The 23,052-nt window shown below is 47.3% G+C and overlaps 1 protein-coding gene across 1 annotated transcript in view; it reads left to right on the top strand.

Moving 5' to 3' along the window:
• LOC138525055 (mitochondrial inner membrane m-AAA protease component AFG3L1-like) overlaps positions 1–23,052 on the top strand; it is a 587,730-nt gene that overhangs the window by 252,287 nt on the left and 312,391 nt on the right. The window contains exon 8 of the mRNA XM_069635555.1: positions 16,924–17,194. Within this exon, the coding sequence (XP_069491656.1) occupies positions 16,924–17,194 (271 nt within the window). The remainder of the gene's footprint in view (positions 1–16,923; positions 17,195–23,052) is intronic.

Below are 23,052 nucleotides of genomic sequence, written 5' to 3'. Positions count from 1 at the left end.
GACAGGGAGTGGCTCCTTGCCCTTGGGTGGACATGTCGGCCTATGCCTTCTCCAAATTCCTCATACACCAGACTATTCGGAAATGAAAACCGAGGTTCTTCCAAATCCTGGTGATCCTGCATTGGTCAGACAATTTTTATTTCTGGACTAAAGAACCTGGCCCGTCATGGGCCTATATTTATCCCTCTGCTTTCCCAGTGTTTAGACAGATTTTCAGAATCGGCCCTGTGGACAGATTGAGGGGTCACCCTATTCTGGTGAACAGGGAAAGATACTGTCTTGCCAAACTCTTATCTGGGTAGAGTGACTGAGCATCAAGGCTTATACTGGAAGTGTGAGTGGTGAAGAATTCAGTTAAATGCACAAAGATCTGTTTTCATAACACAAGTTGGGTAGAATGTATAAACATACAATTATTTATTCAGCCCTTAGACAAACTCTTAGCAATGAAAAACCACAGATAATGTATACACTAAATCATTCCCTACTGTTAAATGCAAATTTGCCTTTGTTGTGCTCTGCTGAGAGAATCAAGTTAGGCAAGTTTCAGAGTACTGTAGGGGTAGTAAATTAAGTTGCCAAAGAAAAACAGACAAGTAATCCCCAGTTAGAGAACTATTATGTGAAAAATAAAGATGGAAACTTCATTCAAAACCTTTGTCGATAAAGTGCTGCACCTGAAGTCCTTACCTAGATAGAAAAGATGGGGCCTGATGAGTAACTGGTCACAATACAGTCCTCTTAAGAAGGCTGAGTCTTTTTAACAATCTGAACACGTGTTGGCAAAGCCAACAGGCAGTTGGCAAGGATCTTACTGTTTAAGAACAAGTCTTAGCAGACCCTCTCCAAATCCAACCACCTTGGTGGGAAGCCCATGAGTAGGATCCTTCACCAGAACTTAACCGATCAGTCAGGCAAAGGAGAAGTTAGGGTATATATGTTATGCCCGTTAAACCCAATGGAGGTAGGAGGGTAGAAACGGGTATGTTTAGTCAACCGTTGTACTCTGATTCACTCCAAGAGCAGCATAGACGTTCCTGAAATTGCTGGGCCCCCTTATCTCATGACTAAGTTCCTTTGGAAGAAGCCCTGGGGTCTCTGGTGCAGGGGTCACTTTGGGCTTCGAGTTATTGGGTCTGGTTAGTCGGTGGTTCCGGGCTCTGATGGATCGGCTCTAGGAACTGAACAGCTGGACACTTCTGTTAGACTGAAAAAAAGGACGATCACTCTGGTGACAACCCCTAAGAACCACCAGGACAGGATGCAAGCACCCATCAGCAATGGCCATGCCGAAGAAATGGTGCATGTCGACCCTCATGGCAGAAACAAAGAAACTGGTCTTGCAAGGCCCCTTTTCATGCTGGAGAGCTGCAAATGCACGGGAAGGCTTCTTTTGAAGTCAAGGATTTGCAAGGTTTCAAGGCTCCCCTCGGGATGCCGACCAGTGCAACGAAGTAGCCCAGGAACTAGTTAGTCAGCCCACAGGATGGTTATGGGAAGCTTTCGAGGTAAGGCTCCTCAAGCAGGGATTGAGACTAGTTCCCACAAGTCCAGTGGTCAAAGCATCGATGAAGGCCTTCTGGAGAAAGGAGCAGGGCTTCGCCGAGACATTTAAAGAAGTCGATGCTGGCTGGCTTTAATAACTAGTTCCAGGGTCTTCAGCAGGATGCTCCTCTTTTAGGAGTTTTGGCTCCAATCAAGATCTAAAGAATGGCCATAGAGTTCCCCTTTGATCCAGGTATCGAGCTGGAATCTCCCGCGAGCCTGCCGATGGTAAGGATCTGCACCATACAAAATGGCAGGGGTTGTCCAATCCTACATAGCCTCTGGCCACCCCATCTGCCCCGCACCAGACACATTTTGGCATGAATGTTGACTGCAAACAGGCAGTCCCGGCACCCACATCCGGCCACAAATGCATGCCTCCGCTTTGGCAAAAGTCTGACCAAATCTAGACCTGAGAGGGCAGGAAGAAGTGGCCAAATACAAAGTGGACAAGACCAAGCAAATGATAAAAAAAAACATCCACTCCCACAAGCCTGTTTTTGACACATCAATGCAAGCAACCACAAAGTTACAGAATCAGTTATAGGGGCACACATGGTCTCTACCCCATTACAGAGTAATGTGATTTCACAAGGCCTTGTAGGACAGTTACTGTTATTTTTACATACCCTGCCCCCATTCCCCTCCCCCCCGGTTGCCATGTGGTGCCTAGAAACAGGTTTGCTGTACAGTGCGTCTTATAAATAAAAAAAGTAATGTCGACGCTAGTACAAATAGCACGCACCAATCGCCTCAGTGATTTCCTCGAGATATGTCGAAATCTAAACCGGTTTTGAGAGGTGTACGGACTGTGGATCGAAAATGTTGATTCTTGATTGTCACAGGATATTCCTCTGGTGTCTAAGGGTGCTCCATTAGGTCGATGACTGTGGGTCTTGCCAGTTGATGACCTTTAAGGCCTTGAAGGAGAGGAAGGGGATGTTCGTACTAGGTAAGCCACCATCCAAATCTCCGTCGACCACCCCATCAAAAAAGATTGTCAGGAAAGAGCTCAAGGGACATTTCACCTCGGAGCAAAAAGTGCTCTAAGCATTCAAAGAGTGATTCATGAAATTCATCGTCTTCTCATGCAAAAATGAAGAAGAGACTTCATTGCTCCCCATCATCGTCGGATTCCTCACCCAACAGAAAAAGGTTACGTTTCCCAAGCAAATCGATGTCTAAAGCTGATTGGGAGGAATTTTGCCTACAGATGCTTGAGGTGTACCCTCCTGGCTCTTTCAAGGAACTTAAAAAGGTTTCTGACCTGATCGAGACTCGTAAGGCTAACAGGGAGTCATTGAAGACTGCTACTCGCATGCCTAGAAGACCGGGCAGTGAGTCCGAGAAGTGTCCGTCGACAACTCGAGAGAAGTTGAAGTCACGACCTTCCTCTTCCGTTAAATCGAGGGAGTAGACGTCGATTTCTGCAACGAAGAGTCCTTCGCCGTCAAAGCCATCAGCGATTTTCGTCGGAACCCTAGAGTTTTAAGCCTTTGTCAAAGAGACTTTTTCAATGCCATGGGCTCTATCTTTGAAGAAGAGGAAACCGAGAAACAGGACAATCCTCCATCTGAATTGGAGTATGGTACTCCTAATTTACCAGAGGAACTCCATTCTGATGAGTCTAGGCTGCTTAACCTAGTTGATTGTTTAAAAGAGGCAAGTGGCTTGGACACTTTGCCAGAGGTGGAGTTTGCCACCCCCCCCCCATTCAGCTGGTTTTGCTGATGCCTCCTGCACGTCTGTCATGGGTAAGGTGACAGTATCTGGGCTGGAGGGAGGGGGGCAGGGGTCATCCTGTTAGAGATATTGAAATGGATGATCTGACAGACATCCTAGATAATGGTCCTCCTAAGGATCCTGTCTTGCCTTTTCATACTTCTTTAAAAAACAGGATCCTTGAGAATTGGAAAAAGCCAGACACTACACCAGCAGTTAATAAAGTCCTGCCAAAAGTGCAGGCCTTACGCAATAGACCCCAAGTTTCTTTCTAGACCTCCTTCTGCAGCGTATCTGGTGGTACAAGTGGCTAAGTCTTCCTCAAAAGCGGTGGCCTACCCGACGATCCCTCCTGATGTGGATAAGATTTTTTTAGCCCTAGGAAAGCGGTTGCTTTCTATGGGAAGCATGGCCCTCAAGACCATCAATGCTACGTGTGGTCTGGCAACATTTTGTTATGCTTTGTGGGATGTGGTTGCTCATTCTGCACAACATATTTCTGAAGGAAGAAAGATGGATTTCTCAACATGGTCCAGGATGGGAAGGACACTATGTGATGAATCCTACGGAGAAGGGCCCTAGGGGAACAGGAGGAATTCATGGAATGAGACGCAGTATTTGCCGTCTTCAAGGAATCGAAGATCAGTGATAGCGGAATATGTAATGGCTTGTTGTCAAAATTAGCTTTTATTCCCTCAAACTAACTGTAGGAATGAGAGTAAAGACCATTATGAAGAGGACATGCATTAGGAGCAAGAAAAGCACTTTTAAAGTCACCGAAGGCCATAGAAATAGAAATTGAAGCCCATATGAGTCCAAGGGAAGGAAGAGGATTATGTACATTTTAGCTATTTGAATCCTTAAAAACCTCTTCCTTCTTAAAGCCAAATATTTCATGGAATCCTTTTGGCACTCCTTTGGGCACTATGTATAAGGAGAGAAATTAATTTGGTGATGGTAAATTCATTGAAGCTACATTTTATGTTGTGGACTTCCAAGTCCCACAATTCCCAAGGGACTGGGATGAAGAGGACAGCAGAGGCACAGGACTGCAGGTTGCCCTCCATTAAGAATAATGACCCACACCCTAGGGAGGCATAAAAGTCATAAAAGAGCTGAGGATTTTAGGAAGGAGAGGTGTAGTTAGTAGCTTTGTAACTTCCAAGTGCAGCAGAAGCAGGCGTAAATGAAGTGCTGAGATGCCGGTACCATTGGGGTGTGTAAAAATAATGCCGGTCCTGAGAGGGTTTCCTATGCACGAGTCTGCAGCTGTAGAGGTTGTGCAGCGTAATGCCCACCAATTTGCAGTTTTCCCCCCTCAGACGAGCACCGGATAGCTGTGGGAGCCTGGAGGGATCTGGAATTGACTGACGCGGGCCGTGAGAAGCAGCGAAGAAGAGGTTGTCGAGCTGCGTAGGAAAACTGAAGCAAAAGTCCTGGAGGCAGTGAGGCAAACGGACACGCATGCTAGACCCGGTGATTTCACGGTTACATTGTGACCCCGGAAAGCTCAGTAAATGCCCACTGGCCAAGTCCAGTTATTTGAATCTCAGAAATGTGATAAACAAGGTATCTCAAAAGAAGAGGCTTTTGAATAACGAACTAATGGAATGCAGGTTATTCTATTGGAAGATGAGTTGATTTAAAAGGGAGCAGACGGCAGAGCAAGAACTTAATAATCAAACCAGAAGACTGTGATTGTAACGTTGTAGGTTATATAAAAAGCCAACCACAAGAAAGGGTAATAAATAGAGAAGAAAATAAAAAATACTTTTGCCAAAGCCAGAAGAGAATCCTACCCAGGCAAATTATAAACAATATTGCCCAAGCCAAAAGAAGGCAATTGAGAATATCAGTGTTTTATAAAGACTGTTGCCCATAGGTAAAGGAAGTCATGAGAGGAGATGGTTTAAACCTACACTGCCAAAGCCAAAGAGGTGTGAAGGTGAAACCGAATCATTATCAGCATTTAGTTAGTGTGGAAAGGGAGAAACAAGAGTGGCAGGAGTGCTGCCCTTCTTATAAAAGATATTCGGGAGTAGTGAAGCATAGGCTGTTTTGCGTGTGAAGAAAGTGTTATATGAACTGCTGCAGAAATATCCAGACAAAGACATTTTGTTGAAACTAATGAAGTGGAAAACCATTATTTGCTAACAATAAGAAGTTGTTAGAAGACCTTGGTTTAAAGTAAAAGAGGATCACTTTGTTGAATATCTGTGAACTGTTGGTTGACTTCAAGTTGGAAATTTGGATAATCAATGTGAAACCTTTTGACAGGATTTCCTTATCCTTTTGGAACTGCTAAACAAAATTCTGCTTAAATCTGGGGAAGGGGAATTCACCCATATTATAAGGAGAAGCTATTATGATGTGAATTTAACTGTTTTATTTGTTGTTTATGAACTGCCATGTATTACCTTATTGAGTTGGTGTATGAACAAGTGTGAGGGACAGAAACCTTTTGTTAGTGTTTCCTTTAGTTTATTTTAGACGGGGAAATCCTCATCAGGGTAGGGATGGGGAGGTGTTTATCCAACCCTTTGAGTTAATAAAATGGCATCTTTTGAAAAACCTTCACAAAGTTGTCTGCCTCACATTTTTGACCCCTGAACTGTCGTTCTAATCCGGATTAAACTCCTTGGATTGTGTGAGCTGATCCATGGCAGCGGGCGCGGTTGCCAGAAGGTTTGCGTGGGTGTGTAAATCAGGTTTGCCCCTGATGTTCAGGCAAGGCTATTGGAGATTCCGTTTGATGGCTCTCTATTTTGCACAAAAGCAGATAGGTTTGGAGAAGCTACAGGCAGCTGCTAACTCACTGGGAGCAGCGGTTCACTAGCACAAGGACACGCGTCCTCTCAAGGTTGGAGGGGTCGTTCCGTTCGGTACAACTCTTCATTCCGCAGAACAAGGGGAAGATGTCTCGGTGGACAGAGAAGACTACCTCGTGCTGGCTGATGTCGAGGAGGTAAAACAACCAACACAGCCTCTGCCTCTTTGCCCTCTGCTGCAGCTACAGCAACAAAACCTCTTTAAATCATTGGTCCACAGGATGGTGGTGGGAGGCAGACAAGCACATCATTTAGAAGAATGGCAAAGCATTACTCCGGAGGCTTGGGCATTGCAAACCGTAGCCCAGGGTTACTCTCTCCCATTCTTAGAGGCCTCCTAAATGTCCCCCAAGAAAACAATCTTAAAGGGAACTAGATCCACTCCTTCAGCAGGAAATTCTCTCCCTGCTGGAGAAACATGCGATAGAGTAGTTGTAGCAGAGAGGAACCAGGAATGGGACTCCTCATTTTCTGATTCCCAGAAGTCTGCAATCCTCCTTGGACCTCAGGAACTTGAACAAGTTCCTCAGGAAGGACAGATTCAAGCTGGTCAATCTTTCATAGATCTCCCAGGCGCTTAAGCTACAGGATTGGATGGTGTCACTCCGTCAATTGCTTACTTCCAATTGCTTGTACTTCCTAAGCACAGAAATGCATGAGGTTCGCCATTGGCAGTTCTCACTTTTATATTTCGGGTCTGCCACTCTGGCACACCTCCTCCTGAGGGTTTTTACCAAGTTTATGGTGGTGGTGGCAGTGAATCTAAGGATGGGAGATTCACATCTATCCCTATTCAGATGATTGGCTGATCAGAGCGCATTCTTCTGAATAAGCTCGAACACTTCAGCATCACCTGCCACTCCCTCCACAAACTGGGCTTCTTCCTCAATGTCAAGAAGTCGCACATGACACCACCTCAGAAGCTTTCGTTTATTGGAGCAGTCCTGAATTCTTACTCTGGGAAAGCTTTGCCTGCCGAGCTAAGGGCTCAGCATATTTTGCAGCATTTGCTTTTCCGAGGTTGCTCAGCCTTATGGCATCCTACATTTTCTTGGTGCTGGATGCCCATCTGTGGAAGATATCCCTCTAGTGAGCCCTCAAATCCCAATGGTCACAGTTCTCCGGCAGGATGACTGAACTTTTCAGGTCTCAAGCAGGATTGTGCAGGATCTCCTGTGGTGAGCTTGCAGGGAGAATGCGATGAAAGGGAACCTTTTTGACAACCATAGCCAGAGGTGACAGTCGGAGTTCTCCCTCATGTGGAGCTCACATGGGCGATCTGGCAATCAGCGGTCGTGGTCTCCGTTGAGTCCAGACTACACATACAACTTTTGAGCTGAGGGCAATCAAACTGGCGCTGATGTCCTTCTTGCCATTTGCGTGAGGAAAGAATGTCCTGAGAATGACGGACCACACAGTGGCTATGCATTACCTCAACATGAGGAGCAATAGGGTCACTACCTCTCTGCAGATACAATGCAGCTAGGGTCCTGGCCAATTCAAGAAGGAATCCCTCGATCGGCTGTTCACTTAGAGAATACAATGGCGGATGCTCTGAGCAGGCAGAGCACAGTCTCTTCAGGAGTGGGAGTTGGCTCAGGAAGTCCGTTTAGAGATCCTTGCCCTTTGGGCAACCGCTCAAGTGGATCTGATGGCATCCAGTTTCAACAGGAAATGTGACCTGTTTTGCTCCAGGGAATTTCCTCAGAGGAGCTCCGGAGTAGGCATTTGTGGTTGACTGGGACTTTCCACTTCTTTACACGTTCACTCTAGTCCACGTCATGCATCAGGAGGTTGAGGAAGGTCCGGAAGTCCATGATCCTGATTGCTCTGGGTTGGGCCAGGAGATTGTGGTACCCGGACCTTCTGGAAATGTCCATTACCCTCCATTGAGTCTTCCCCAGAAAGTAGACCTACTCTCACGAGGAAGGCCATCTTCTCCATCCAGAAATAATTCACGTCTGGTTTCTGAGAGGTTGCGATACAATGATTGGGATTTTCCCAAAGACGTGATGGAGGTGTTGCTTTCGGCCAGAATACCAGCAACGAAAGCTCTACACCCTGGTGTTGGAACACATTTTTCAGCTGTTTCAGAGCTAAAGATATTGACCATGTTTCACTTGTGACACTCCCTTAATGTATCTATTCATTTTCAAGCGTCTGCCTCAACAGGGCTCTCATTTTAAGATGCCCATTGTTATTCAGCTCCTAAATGCACTGACAAACATCTTTCCACCAGTACCATCCTTAGTCCCGGCTTGGGATCTAAATTTAGTACTACATTTTTTAATGAGCTCCGTTTTGAGCCTCTTCATTCAAGTCTACTTAGGATGTTGACTTTGGAGACCTTTTTTCTCATAGCAATCACTTCTGCTCAGAGAGTAAGTGAGCTTCAGGTTCTGTCATGCACACCCCCCATTTACTTTTTTTTATTTTTTATATAAGGAATAGATTGAGGGTTCACCCTTCATTTCTTCCTAAGGGGGTGTTAGAGTTTGCCTGACACAAATAATAGTTCTTCCTGCCTTTTGATCCACCTCCTCATTCTTCCAAGGAAGAAGAGACTACATTGTCTAGATCCCAAGAGCATGTTAAGCTTTTGTATTAACAGACTGGCTAAAGTCGGACAAGATGATCAACTTTTTGTTGGTTATTCGGGTCATAGTTTGTCAGGCTGTTACCAAGCAGACCTTCTCTCGAATTGATTATTTTATGTATCTCAGTGTGTTACACTTTACCTGGGAAGGATGTCCCTGATACATTAAGGGCACATTCTGCAAGAGGAATGGCTGCAACCTAAGCCCTTCAAAGAGAGGTACTGGTGCAGGATATTTGCAATGTTGCCACTTGGTCTTTGCTGCACACCTTTACGAAGCATTATTGCCTTAATTCTCTGTCCGATATGGAAGTAAAATTTGGCAAAGCTGTTCTTCACAGCCTAAAACCAATAGCACATTCTTGATCCCACCACCATCTACAAACTGCTATGGGAGTCTATCAAAGATGAAGAATCCGTGGGAGGAGACGATCCATTAGAAGAACAAATTACTTAACCCAGGTAATATTCTTTCTGATGGATGTTTCTCCTAAAGTTTCCTCCTTACCCTCCCAACCTGACCCTCTGTCTTTGGGGGAAATTTATATTGATTACATCTTCCTCTTTCAATGTCAGGGGGCTTGTTTGACCTTTGGGACGGCTGTTCATGCCGGTCAAGTGGCACAGCGAGTAGAGCGCTCGCTTTGACATCCGTGCAGAGCTTGCTAATGCAGGTTTGAATCCCGGCGGGGCCAAACTCAGCCTTTCATCCTTCCGAGGTCAATAAATGAGCACCACACAATGAGGCACTACCAACAATAGTTACTATATAGTTGGTACTATAGGTAAATTTGCCCAAAGGGTCTTAGGAACTCTGTGTCATTCAAGTATATAATATTTCAGGTGCAGCAGGGAGAAGCTCGAGGCCACTCGAGATTCAAAATACTGAAGAACAAAGCATGCACCGACAGTTGCCGGCCGGTAACCCTGTGCTGCACTCCTTGCGGGAGCTAGTCCCAAGTAGTAATTCTGCCTTGCAGAGACTAAAGACTCCCTCGCGGGAATATTTGTTCGACAAGGCTCAGTTTTCACCAGTCTTCAGAATGGTGTGATTGGCTTGATCTAATGTTCAAATAGTCAACCGGGTACATTCGGCCCTGTCTAGCTGTGAGTCTCCAACCAAGAATGAATCCGGCTGAGAACAAACAGGTGTAAGGCAGACCCGATTGTTATTACATCATATCGCCAGCAGATTTGATAAACAGATTTAATTTACACCACACCAATACTTTAGATGTGTGTAAAAGAACTAATTTAATTCACAGATTTAGTTCATACAAGTCAGTTTGTAATTCAAAAACAAAGGACAGCATTTCAATTGAGCTAACAGAATGCTCTAAAAGAAACCGTGTGCGGTAAAGTACAAAAGTAAAGTACACTTCATCTCAGTATAAACCACGCCCGAAGAGCAGCACATGCTTTGCGTTATTCTGCATCCAGCAGTGTAACGCTCACCGTGTCTGCAGTCAGCATCCAGCATCCTGCCACGCGCGCTTCGAGTCCAGAGCGCCTAGAAAGAAGGGAAAGAAGAAGAAGAAAGGTTAGAACAAGAACTTTACTGGATTTCTTACCTGATTTCGGATTCAGCGCATCTTCGAACCAGAAACAGACTTCATTTTAAACGCGTCGCATCGCCAGCAGCAGCGCAGCGCCATACTCACCGTTCCTCGCAGCATCTCTACGATCCGGTGCTGTCTCCATCACCTGGTTGCCGCATTCCAGCGCCTAAGGGGGACAAGAAAACAACAAGGTGAGCCAAGGGAACAAACAAGGACAATCTCTTGCCACCATATGCTTACCTGATTTTACCGCAGGAGGTATTATCCAGCAGCACGCCAAATCTTCCTACGCTGCACCTGCAAGAAAAGAGAAAGCAGCAAGTTAAACCTTGGCATCATTTACCGGACAGTGTTCCAAAACACAGACTCTTACCTGAACGCTTTCAGCTGCCACAAGCCGATCATCTTTTGTGTCTAAGCTGCAAAAGAAACAAGGAATTGGAGAAGAGTGATTAATCGGACATTTTGAACTCATTAGAACTATATACTTGCGGCCTTTCGCCCGGAGGTTTGGAGCCAAGATTTGTCCAGAACTCTTCCAATATCCTCAAGCCAGTGAAGTAACTGGCCATCAACGCGCCCCTGCATTCTTCGGAGGATGGAGAGCTCATCATACAAAACTATAAGGTGAGCTTTGTGAAAGGGAATGTCAGAAGTGATAAGTGGGGACGCAGTGAGGTGTTAATACTCAAATCCACGGGTGGCTAATTCCCTTTCCCCGTATTTAGGAGACTACTTCTACGGGTCAAGCAGACGAAGGTAGGTGGGCCAGTCCAGTCAGTCATCTCTGCACTACGCATCACGTTGGTGGAGACCGTGGCTGTCCAGTTCCGCTCGACACCCCTGTGGGAGCCAGGTGAGCGTAACAAGATGAGGAATCCATGGGAGGAACATTCATCAGAAAGAACATTACCAGTGGTAAGTAATTTGTTCTTGCAGTTATCCGACTGCAGTCGGAGTTCTGGTTAAGGAACTCCGCTGATCATGGTCCGGTTTGGGAGAGGTTAGGACAAGGAGCTTTAAGCTGGTTAAATCCTATTGAGGGAGGGGAGTAGGAACAGTTATGTTTATTCACCCCATGTATGCTGATTCACTCTGGGACCACTGTAAAGGCTCCTATCACTAGGTCCCCTTCTTTCGTGTCTCTGTTCTATTGGAGGAGGTCCAGGAGTCTCGGGTGCAGAAATCACTTTTGGCGTCGAGTTTTGTCTCGCTAGTCAGTGGTTCCAGGCTCCAAAGGATCAGTTCTGAGAAATGGACAGCTGGACACCTCTGCTACAATGAAGAAAGGACCACCACTCTGGCGACTACCTCAGAGGACCCTACGGTAAAATGCAGAAAGTGATCAGTGATGGACTCTTAAAGAAATGGCAGACCTTGACCCTTCTGACGGAAACTGGTCCTGGAAGGCCCCTCTTCATGCCGTAGAGCTGCAACTGCAGGGGTAAGTTTCTTATTTCACAGGTCGAGGATATACAGAGACTCAAGGGATCAACTCGGGACGGCAACCAATGCAGTGATGTTGGTCCGACAGAAGCTGGTCAGCCGACAGGAGTGTTTTCTGATCCTGAATCAGGTGTTGAGACTGATTGTTCCCACAGGTCATTGGGTCGAAGCGCCAATGAAGGCCTTCTGGAGATCAGCAGAGGAGCAGGGCTTGGCCGGGGCTGTTGAAGAAAGCAATGCTGGCTGGCTTTGAGTTTGTAGTCTTCAGCAGGATGCTCCTCTGTGTATGGGTCTTGGCTCGAGCAGCGATCTGTATCCCCCCACAAGACCCAAGTCTCTGAGGTCATTTCCCAGCAGAACTTTTGTTGTAGTCTTTGGGATTTGCCTAATTTACCAATTTCGTAACATTCAAACAATCTGTGTTTTTGCGCTTGTTGCAACCTCCAGGGTCCCCTGCTGCTTTGGCCAGACTCAGCAGGCTTTTCCTGCGCTTCCGGTGCTCTTGGCGCTGTTGCAGTATGACTCCTTCATCCGCTTTCCATTGGGAGGTGTGCAGACATTCTCCCAGCTACTTACGCCGCTCGGCTGTGACTCGCCTGGTTTCCCTTTCATTCAGGAATAAAGAGTGCTGCTTCAGTGAACTATCTGACGTTTGGGAGCTCCAGCGCGGCTCCTCTTGTCTCCACAACCCCCTTGGCTTGCACGTGCCTTCTCTTACTCTGTTCCGGCAGCCTTCTCCGTGTTCACAAGACCCGACCTTGAGCTTAGCATCCTCTCCTGCACAGCTCACCTCCATAGTGCATTTTAAATGTCCTGCACACTGAAGGTATGGCAAAACAACCAGTCTGCATAGGATACTTCGAGTTTCTGTTCCTTTGGACAAACTCCTTCCACCTGAGTGATTATGGTTGGAGTCCTTAGATGATATTGGATTCTCAACTCTGATCTGGTTTTCCATTGGGATTTCACATAGATGTATATCGGAAAAGTGTTGTGCATGTGTTAACTGCGGTTTCTTATGGATTTTAGATAAGGGTATACCTGAAATATAGGGTGCCATATATGGGTTGTGGGTGTTTGGGTAAAAGATGGAGTTCCGGCCACAGACGTTTAGAGAAGAGTTTTCTTCATTTCCTCTACAAGGTGGAACTGTTAGCTGACAATAGGCCATTCACGTCTTTGATGCCAGCTGATTTTCTTCATGGGAAAAGGGGAATACTGCGTCTTCTCCAATGGAGTTAAAACGTCTGCCTGGTAGTTTTCCTCTCCCATGTGATCCTCCCTTATATAGCAGCCCTGAGGGGGCGGGGGCCCCTCCCCGAAAGGGGGGGGGGCATACCCTCGACACGGTCCCAAGGCAGGCGGAAGCGAATTGCTTGAAACAGCCAAGGCTGGCCAAGCAGTCCAACCCTAGATGGACCAAGTGTGCCAAATCGATCCCATGGAGTGTTCGGAAGAGTGCCTCCAGCAGGCCAGTCTCCGCTGGGGCGCTGCACGGGGCACGGCCCACCGGCTGGCCCGGGGAGGTGCAGTGGCTTCGCCACAGAGCACGGGTCGGGCAGCGAGAACCCGGAGGATGCGCAGACGGGTCCCTCTTCCCCCCGGTCTATAGTAATCCGGAGGAAGGTGACTGGGCTTTCGTGTAATGTGTGCGCCCGGAGCGACAGAGGGGGACCTATCGGCAAAGCATATGGTCTCCTTATAGACCCAACTGGAGACGAATTTCAAATTCTGGGAACACCATGCATTTCTGCATTACCCGCAATAAAAAAAAACAACACAATGTTTACTTTGTCGGGGGTTCTGGGTAATAAATTCTGGGCCGCTTCACGCAAGTCAGACCTCTATGCATTCCCACGGGTGTCCTCTTTTGAGAAATGTATGGGGTTCTCAGTTTTCTTTGGTGGCTTGGACACCTAAGGCCCATATCTGTATGGTGTGCGCTTCAGCAGAATTCCACAAATTCTGCTGTCCGCAAAGACTTGGTTAGCCGCGTTTTCGGGTTTCCCCTTGGCGCCCAGGTAGCTGGATCCACACATGTGAGGTACTGTTTTGGTCGGGACACCTGTGGGAACGCGGGAAGGTAGGCCATGTGGTGTTGGCGTGTTTCGGTGGGTAAGCCGAGTGAAATGTGCGGAAATTGGGGTTTTTTGGCCACATTTCAGACTTTGCTGGGGATTCTGGGTAATAAATGATGTGCCGATTTGCGTAAGTCAGACCTCTGCAGATTCCCACGGGTATCCTCTTTTCGGAAATCCCTGTTGTCCTTGGTGGATTGGACACCCAAGGCCCATATCGTATGGTGTGCTCTTCAAAAAGGATTCCTGGGTGGCGTTACGACCGCTTACATGTGGGGGAAAAAAAGGGGCCAAATTTGGCCAAGATAATTTGTTTAACAAAAAAGTTACAAAAAAGTTACAAGGCATTGAATGGCGACATACCAAAATCACTAAAAAAGGCCTTGGCCCTGGGGGGGTAAAACCCATGGCACTTAAAGGGTTAAGGTCCATTCATACAAAACTGCAATCTGTATTTGAGACACAGAACTAAGCAACATGAACTTATGTTGTCCCCTGATGATGAAAATTAGGATAGTATGACAGTGTGGACCGTTTACGAATTATATGGCGTTCTTTACGAGTTTGATTGTTGCATACCAGTTGGGCGGTGTGGGTTAGGTTTTGAGTTATTGCTTGGATAGAAATGATACTACCTTTTTTATTTTTGTTTGTTATTTAAAAAATCCAAGTGAAGAATAAAAAATGAGATAATATGCACTTGAGAAACTGTTCAGACATATTTCATTTAGCCACCACAGATATCATCTTACATCTGTTAAAACCCTGTGGAGTAATCCAAATTCGTAGCCTTCCTTGCTCTTTTCATGAATAAACCTGTCCGGTCCAAGTTTACCAATCCTGCGGAGATTGAAGAGGAACACCACCAACCCCTTGAGAGCCGGCAACTCTGCAACCTTTGCGTTAGTATTTTAGAATCAACAAACCTGGGGGGAAAGGAGAAATTGATTAAAATAAAAAATGTCAGTCCTCTGCTTGCTGCTCTGTGTTCACTGATCAAGGACCTCAGTTCAGCTCGGACCGGATTTCATTCACTATATGCTGGAAGGCTGCTTAGAACTTTTTATGTATCTTCCTCAAATATGACTTCTCTACTAGTGTCTTTTACTGTTTTTTTTTTCTACTGTTTTGAGAAGTACTTTAAAGAATTAATATTTACAAGCATTTCAAGATTCCTTTGTGTTGGTTGTTTTTTCACTAAAATGTAAAAGAACGTGGTTTTGCATTTGTTTCTGTTTCATTCTCTAGTCTGTTCCTTTTCCTAGTTCTTAATGCTTCACCACTCTCCCTGCGCTAGCTTCCACAAATATTTCCCGGTTTGCCTTTGGGCTTTTCACCGCACTCCTGCGCTGTTCTGTTTGCTCAGTCTTTCCATTTGATAACGGGCTCCTGTGCTGAGATCCTATCCCTTTACTCGAAACTACCATGCACCCGCGCTCATAGGGAACATAGTCTTTCCCTTGGGCGTCTTCTACGCACCTGCGATCATTGAAATCATATCCCATTCTTAGAAGTTATCCATGCTCTTTACTCTGAGCCCCTGCGTGTCCTGCTGGTGAGAGGGAGCCTCCACCGCATGCCGCGCTTTATCAGAGAATCATGTTGCACTAAAACACCCACGCAGCTTCAAACATCCTTATTTGTAGTCACTGACACCTTACTGCTGCTTTCACATAGGTCTGCTTAAAAACATTACATTGCTCCTTTTTCTAACCTTAAAACTGTATTTTCTGGCTATCATTTATATAAACTAGATGAGACTACTTATTAACATACAGTATTTTCACTTATCTTCTGCATTACTCTGGACAGTCTCTGGGTTCTCGGAGTTCCTCATTATGCTTTCTCCTCTTTAGTTAACTTCTTGTCAGGAGCTCTGTTAAACTGTGACCATCTTGGTACATGTCCTGGATGAAAGGCAGTTTAGAATCTTTCTCATGATTCTACTCTACCTCACAATGAACCTCCCTCCAATTGGTGTTGAGAGCTGTTCCCACCACCTTGTTATGTTATGACTATTTCTATAGCGCACAGCGGCCCAAAGGCATCCTGGCGCTGAGCAGAGGGCCACTACAAAGGGAAATAGGCCTGACAACCAGTAATAAGAAAAAAGAAAGATGGGAGAACTCCAGCCTCCTGATAGACTCTTAAGTTAAGGAAAGAATGGTTCACAAATGTTACACGTTCTGTCATCTTTCCACTAACACCAACCAATCCTTCTGCATACAGAACACCCACCTACTCTGTGTGCCCCTACTCGGTGTTCCGCTCACTTCTTGGATCACTTCCCCTGCTGAACCCTGACACGTGTACAGCTATCGTAAGAATAATGGGGTTCCCTAAGAGATTGGTCATTTGATTGCTAACTTGATTATTAATCAGGGGCACATATGTTTTGCAAAACTGTTGCTTGACCGTTGTCTTGAAAAAGCACTGCATACCCAAGATATGCTCTGCTATATATTGCGTAGCACCCTTTTGACAGCTAATTCATATGAAGAGCCCTCTTTTTTATATAAAACAGATGTACCAGAAAAAAATGTCCACATAGTTCTTTAGAGTAACCATTTATATGTAGGTGCTTCTTGACAAATTGAGCCCAATGAAACCTTATAACCCCTGGATGCTTTTACTCTGACCCTCTATGCAACACATTTCGTTCATTAGCAGATTGTTCCTAATTCTGCCCACGGGCTGCTTGGCCTCGGGATCCAAATCTCAAAATTTGACTTATCTTGGAAAGATGCATGCCAACATCAGATGAATGGAGCGCTGCGGTTTTGGGTCCTGCTGTTAGATATGGGCTAGGTGTTTTACATGTTTTGTTCTTGGCTCACTATGAAAGCATTTTGTCAAATGGTGCTGTCTATTAAAACAACGTTTCCTGTTTGAAAGTGATCTACCATGGTGGGTGTGGGAAGTAACCATGCACCAGCCATTGCCTTACTGCTTCAAACACAATTAATTTTGTTGTATATTTTATATGCCCTTCTGTCTTGAACAGGGTTACCGTTTATAAATGTAAGATTGCAGGTACCAGAATGCAAAGTACTTTTGTCATGCAATCATTTATGATATCTAGCACCATGTGTTCCAATATATGAAGTGAGTGGTACTTTTTAACAGTCTGTTCTTTGTTTATTCTATAGCTCCTTCCTTGCAAGCCTTGTGCCGACTCTGCTGCTAGTTGGATTTCTCCTCTACAGTGTCCGGCGGGGACCAATGGGAGCCGGGCGTGGTGGAAGAGGTGGGGGACTATTTAGTGTTGGAGAGACAACCGCAAAAATGCTGAAAGATGATATCAATGTGAAGTTCAAGGATGTTGCTGGCTGTGAAGAAGCAAAGTTAGAAATTATGGAATTTGTGAACTTTCTGAAAAATCCCAAGCAATACCAAGATCTAGGCGCAAAGATCCCAAAGGTACCAATTTCTTTTACTACTATGCAAATGTCAATGCTTACTTTATCACCAGAGCTCAAAGTTCCATTATGAACAATAGCATTTATTGCCTGTCCTTCAAGCCATTTATCAATTTGAAGAAGAGTTTTACAATTTTCTGCACTTTATCAATGGCTCCATCAGCTAATAGTTGAAAAGCACAAAGCGTTGTAATCTTTATGCTGAGAAGTGGCTGCCCAAATAATGCAGTCAGACAAGATTTGTAGAAGCACACAGTGCTTTGGGTGTCTGTATACTGTGTGTAGTGCAATCATTCAATCAGTAGTGGATGTTGCACATTTGCCCATCCGCCTTTCCAGGCCAAGGCTACAACATCTTATATTGATTGTTTTAATCTGCACTCGCTCAGGGCAAGGAGGAGGTGACTGCACATCTGCTGCTGATTATCCTATTGCCTGCCCTCCTCCTACACCCCTGTCAACCCAATCCAGCTGCACCCAGGGTACCTTTTCATCTCCTAGCCACCTTCACGATATTAGAAAAATCTTTCCAATGGACACATTCTTCCCTTAGATTACCTATCTTTTGAAATATGCAGTCCATTCATTCGTCACTGGAAAAAAAAGCCACTAGGTGCCACCGATCAGTACTGTCCTCCACTTGTTCATCTCATTGTGGCATCGTCTGCATGCTTCTGTTGAGCCGTTGGTGCTATTTCCTCACCTTTTTCTTGTAACAACAAACCAGAACGAGAGACGGTCATTTGTCAGATAAGGTAATTTATTCAAAATGCCTGCACCAAAATTGTGCTTCAGAGCATGCAACGCTTGCTGTCGGTCAATGTCAGTAATGGATCTGCACTCCTCCATTATTTTCTGTTTGGGGAAGGACCACGATATGGAAGAGTGTGGATCTGTCTGACGATGGCGTTGAAAGCTGTTCAGGAACAGCTAGCAATACTTTTCATGGCCTTGTCCAAGACAACCCCAGTAAAATAGAAGGTCATTAAACTGAGAAAATCAACCCTGATCCACGCCTCCTCCGATCATGGTTCCAAATTGGAGAAGAAAAACAAAAGCACCACTATCATGAACATGCTCTTCTCCAGCATTAGATCATACATGGATTCACATGCTGTGAATATTTCCCGTCGTAAGGCTGGGAAACCTCGGTAACTTTAACTTGGTGTTTTCCTATGGAAAACTTCGACACTTTAGTGTCCTATCAACGTTCTTTTTGGGTGCCTCTGGCTACACCAATAGGACGTCTGATATAAATAGCCCTGCCCAAGCGGCTTCCCTTCAGATTTCAACCATCTCCAAACTGTTGGGATCACCTTGTGTTTCTCTTCGTGTTTAAATGTGCTTTTTCGTATCTGGCCAGTATGTCATCTGTTCAGACCGCAGGTAGCACACGGCCTAAAGAAGTTCTTCGAAGGGGATGGCAATGCAGATTGTCTCTACTGTCTGTACCCCCACCATTCAGCAGATGCCTGTGAGATATGCCCGGGGTTTTCGCAGAAAACTTTGAAGGACCAAAACCTCTGGCTCATCTGTGTTGGCTGAATGAGGGCACTTACCCGGATTCGGAGGTGGGTTCGGCCCAGGGGAGCCAGTCTTCGGTGACGACTGGGAAGGCCTCTGCGCATTGACGGGTGGACGGATTTGCTTACGTCGGAGGTGGGGAGAGGTGGCAAGTCAACTACGTACAGGTCGCATCATTCCAAAGGGGCGAGTGGCTCCTAGCTGTCCAAGTCTGATCAGCCAGACAAGTCAAAGGGGTCCGGTGGTAGGTCAGAGAAGTCAAAGGATGCTTCTGACAGAGGACCGGCGAAGCCGAGGGAGTCTTCCTCCTCGAAGCACTCATCGCCTAAAGATCATCGTAGATCCTCGTCCAGCCAGGACTTGTCGAAGCATTGTTCCGGTTCTTCTTCCAAAAAGTCAGTTTCACCGGTGAAGGCTAAAGCCGTGGAGGCCGTGGTTCCGACGACGGGAGTGTCGTCGACTGATGTTCCCTCGTCGACGGTGGTGGTACAGTCAGCTCTTCCGTCGTCAACGGTTGTTTCATCAGCTCCGTTCACGACAGTGACAGACAGTGGGCCGCTGTTGTTGTCGTCGGCACAGATGGATTCAGAGGCCTGGTTTTGGGCCCATGCTTCTAGTGGACATTCTGCAACAGGACCCAGCAGCGTATTCTATTTCCTCTGGAATGGAGGAGGAACAGGAGCCCCTTTTTCGATCCATCGACTCTGGGTCTACAGGGTGCCCGCCCGTCTAAGTCGAGTGGGGTGGGGGCTGAGCTGCCCCTTTACCCGTTGGTAAATCCAGTCCCTGCTCTCCTTGCAGGTGTTGAATACGCTCCATTCATTGTTGGGGGCAACTGGATGCGAGGTTTCCACCTCCTCCGAGCCCATCGGCTGCAGTGGTTAAGAGTGTGCCTGTTGAGGCCCTGAGGATGTTGCCTCCGGTGCGGTTGCCGTTGCCGCTGGGGTTGGCCCATGCTCGGAGTCATCCTGAAGAAGGAGTTGCCAGATTCAGATCAGGAGAGTGCTCTGCATGATACCTGTTGAGAGTGTCTTCATCACCTATGATGGACGATCCATGGGATAAAGATCCTGAGGTGGAGCAGCCTAGTAGCCTGGCTCAACCGCCTCCACCGGATGATGTTTGGGCATTCCACGTCATGATGGTGAAAGCGTGTCAGGAGTTTGGCCTGGCTCCTGAAGAAGAACGGAAAGACTGTTTTCTCTTCGACCATATGGGAAAGTGACAGAAGGTGGTCTTCTTGCTTCCGGTTCTGGACCACGTGTGGCAGGAGGGTCTGCGCACGATGCGTCACCCATTTTCTGAACCTGCGGTGAAGGGGCGTCTGGAAAAGTTGTTCAAGGCTCCCGAGTCCACCCCCAAATGTCTTGTTTCACAGCCCACGCCAGAGTCTGGTTTCGCCGGCGGCCAGCCGTAAGGCCAGGAGCCCACACAAATGTGTTACGCCCCCGGACAGTGAAGCCAGAAAAGAGGACGCGTGTGAGAAAAAGGTCCTGACGTGGGAGCTACCACAGTGAAGGCTGCAAATTCCTTGGCTATCATGTCCAGGTATGACAGGGAGATGTGGCACAGGCTCGCCCCGATACTTATCTCCCAGAGCAACAGCGTAAGGAGGCAATGCTGCTGGTTCGTGAGGGGGAGGTGGCCTCCAACCTCAGCATCAACGTTGCAGTGGACCTTGCAGAATCTTGTTTTAACAAATCAATAATGGTGGGGTGCTCCGACGGCAGACTTGCCTGAGGTGCACAGACTTTCGCCCTGAGGTCCATCATAAGGTAGTTTATATGCCCTGTGAGGGTGAACACTTGTTAGGGGAAAAGATCGACGAGGCCCTGAAGGGGTTGAAAGAGATACTGAGACAGCAAAGTCTTTAGGTTCCCTGCAGAGTGGCCGTTCTTTTCGCTCGTTTCAGGTCTTTCGTGGTGCCGCTGGTAATGCCCGGTTTGCCGCCTCCCGACACAGAAGTTATGAATGCTCCAGCTATTCGTCTCAAGGCTACAGGTTCCAGTCGGCTCAGAAGAGCAGAGACTTTCAAGCACAGCGCAAGAAAGGTACTGCCGCCTCGGCTGCTAAAGGGAGGCAGTCAAAGTCTCAACAATGACTGCAATATGGGCAGTCGACTGGGGGGGCAGGGTGGCGAATAACACGACGAGTGGTCACATCAGACCGCTGGGTGCTGGATACAGTACGTCTCGGCCTCTCGGAATTTTGGCATCCTCCAGTTCCCATTCTGCCCGTGTATGCGGGCGCAACTGCATCTTTCAGTCTTGCGGCAGTAGGTGGTACTCATGATAGCGAAAGGGGCAATAGAACCAGTTCTGGTCTCGGAGCGGGGGCAGGGGGTGTACTCCCGGTATTTCGTCGTGAAAAAGCCCAATGGCAAGTGGAGGCCTATTCTAGATCTTCGGCCGCTGAACAAGAATCTGCAACGCCTGAAGTTCAAAATGCTTACTCTTCAGGATGTCATCGGCTCGGTGCAACCAGGGAGTTCCTGGCGTTGTTAGATTTGGAAGACGCCTACTTTCACATCCCTATGAGGCAAAACCACTGCAAGTGCCTGTGGTTTGTGGTGGGGGAGGATCATTACCAGTTCTGTGTCCTCCCGTTTGGCCTGAAGTAATCTCCCAGGACATTCACAAAGTGCCTGGCCCAGGTGGCTGCCTTCCTCCGAAGGGAAGGTCATCATGTGTACCCATACCTGGACGATTAGCTGGTAAGGGGTCTGTCGCCAGAACTAACATAGGATTCTCTCAGGGCGACCGTGGGCCTGTTGCAACAGCTGGGATTCGCCATCAACTTCGCAAAATCCTATCTGATGCCGTCCAGGGATTTGGCGTTTTTAGGTGCTCTGTTTTTCACACAGGACAATCTGGTGAAGCCTTCCAGTGAAAGAGTAGAGAAGTTACGGGACAAAGCTTGCGAGTGGGGCCAGGGTACGGTGGTCTCGGTCCGAAAGTACATGTCGCTATTGGGAGCCATGGCATCATGTATTCCGCTTGTCCCAAATTGCTGCCATTTCATGAAACCAGTGCAGGAATTCCTCGCAGACAGGTGGTCGCAGAGCTGAGGTTTGTGGTCGGACAAAGAGGTCATCTCCCAGGGGCTGATGGAGGGCCTTCGGTGGTGGACTTGCACAGAAAATCTCGTACGGGGCATGCCCCTGCTGGAACCAGTCTTTCAGTTCACAATTGTGGCAGACTATTCCCAGGTGGGGTGGGGGGCGCACCTCGACAAGTCACAGGTCCGGGGGCTATGGTCTCGGGGGGGAGACGTTGTTGCATATCAATGTGCTGGTGCTGGAGCGGTGCACTGGGTGCTGAAGTTGTTTCTACCTCGCATTCGAGGAGCAGTGGTACGGGTGTTAACGGACACTACCACCACAATGTTCTATTTGAGGAAGCAGGGCGGCACGTGTTCCCGGATCCTGTCAAAGGAGGCTCAGGTGGTTTAGGCATTGGTCTCTGGCTCAGGGGATTCACATTGTCGCTTACCATCTGCCAGGGGTTCAGAATGTCCAGACAGACGCGCTCAGCAGGGACACCAGTCAGCTACACGAGTGGCGGCTGAAGGAGCTGGTTGCAAAAATGAGGGTCTCCCCCGCTGGACTTGTTTGCCACGAAGGAGAACAAGCAGTGTCTGGGGTTTGCCAGCAGAATGGCTCATCCGTAGAAGAGGGGGAGACACTTTCCCGTGGACGGGACTCTTCGTGTATGCGTTTCCCCCGTTTCCGCTGCTTCGGAGAAAAATATAGTTGGTGCGCAAGTATCCGTTCAGAGTGATCTTGGTAGCCCCATTCTGGTCCAGGCAGACGTGGTTTTCAGATATTGTTCATCTGTCAGTGGAAGAGCCGGTTCGTCTAGGAGCAGACTGCGATCTCCTTTCGCAGGACGAGGGCAGAATCACAATCTGGTGTCTCTCAGCCTGGCCGCGTGGCTCCTGATCATGCCGAGTTCAGTCATCTAGGTTTATCACAGGACTGTCGTCGGATTCTGGAGGCGGCGAGGGCCCCTTCTACCAATGTATCATATGGGCAAGGTTCTGTGCCTGGTGTGAAGGGCACCCAGAGGTGCAGCCTTTGGATGTCTCTCAGGCCCAGATTCTCCCTTACTTGTTACAGCTTGCGGCAGGGAGCCTGGCGTTGTCATCGATCAAAGTGCATTTGGCGGCCATTTCCAGGTTGACAAGACAGCGCCATGCTACTCCTCTGTTTAGTGACCGGTTGGTTAAACATTTTCTGAAAGGACTGTTTATACGTTTCCCCCGTAGAAGAGGTTTGCACTGGGGGGGGGAGTCTTAATGTGGTTCGATCTGCTCTCATGAAACCGCCGTTTCAGC

Source organism: Ambystoma mexicanum, chromosome 1q (assembly GCF_040938575.1).
Source record: "Ambystoma mexicanum isolate Mex_15411 chromosome 1q, UKY_AmexF1_1, whole genome shotgun sequence".
NCBI lineage: Eukaryota > Metazoa > Chordata > Amphibia > Caudata > Ambystomatidae > Ambystoma > Ambystoma mexicanum.
Note: the sequence above shows the minus strand (reverse complement) of the source record. Positions and strands in the feature narration are given on the sequence as shown.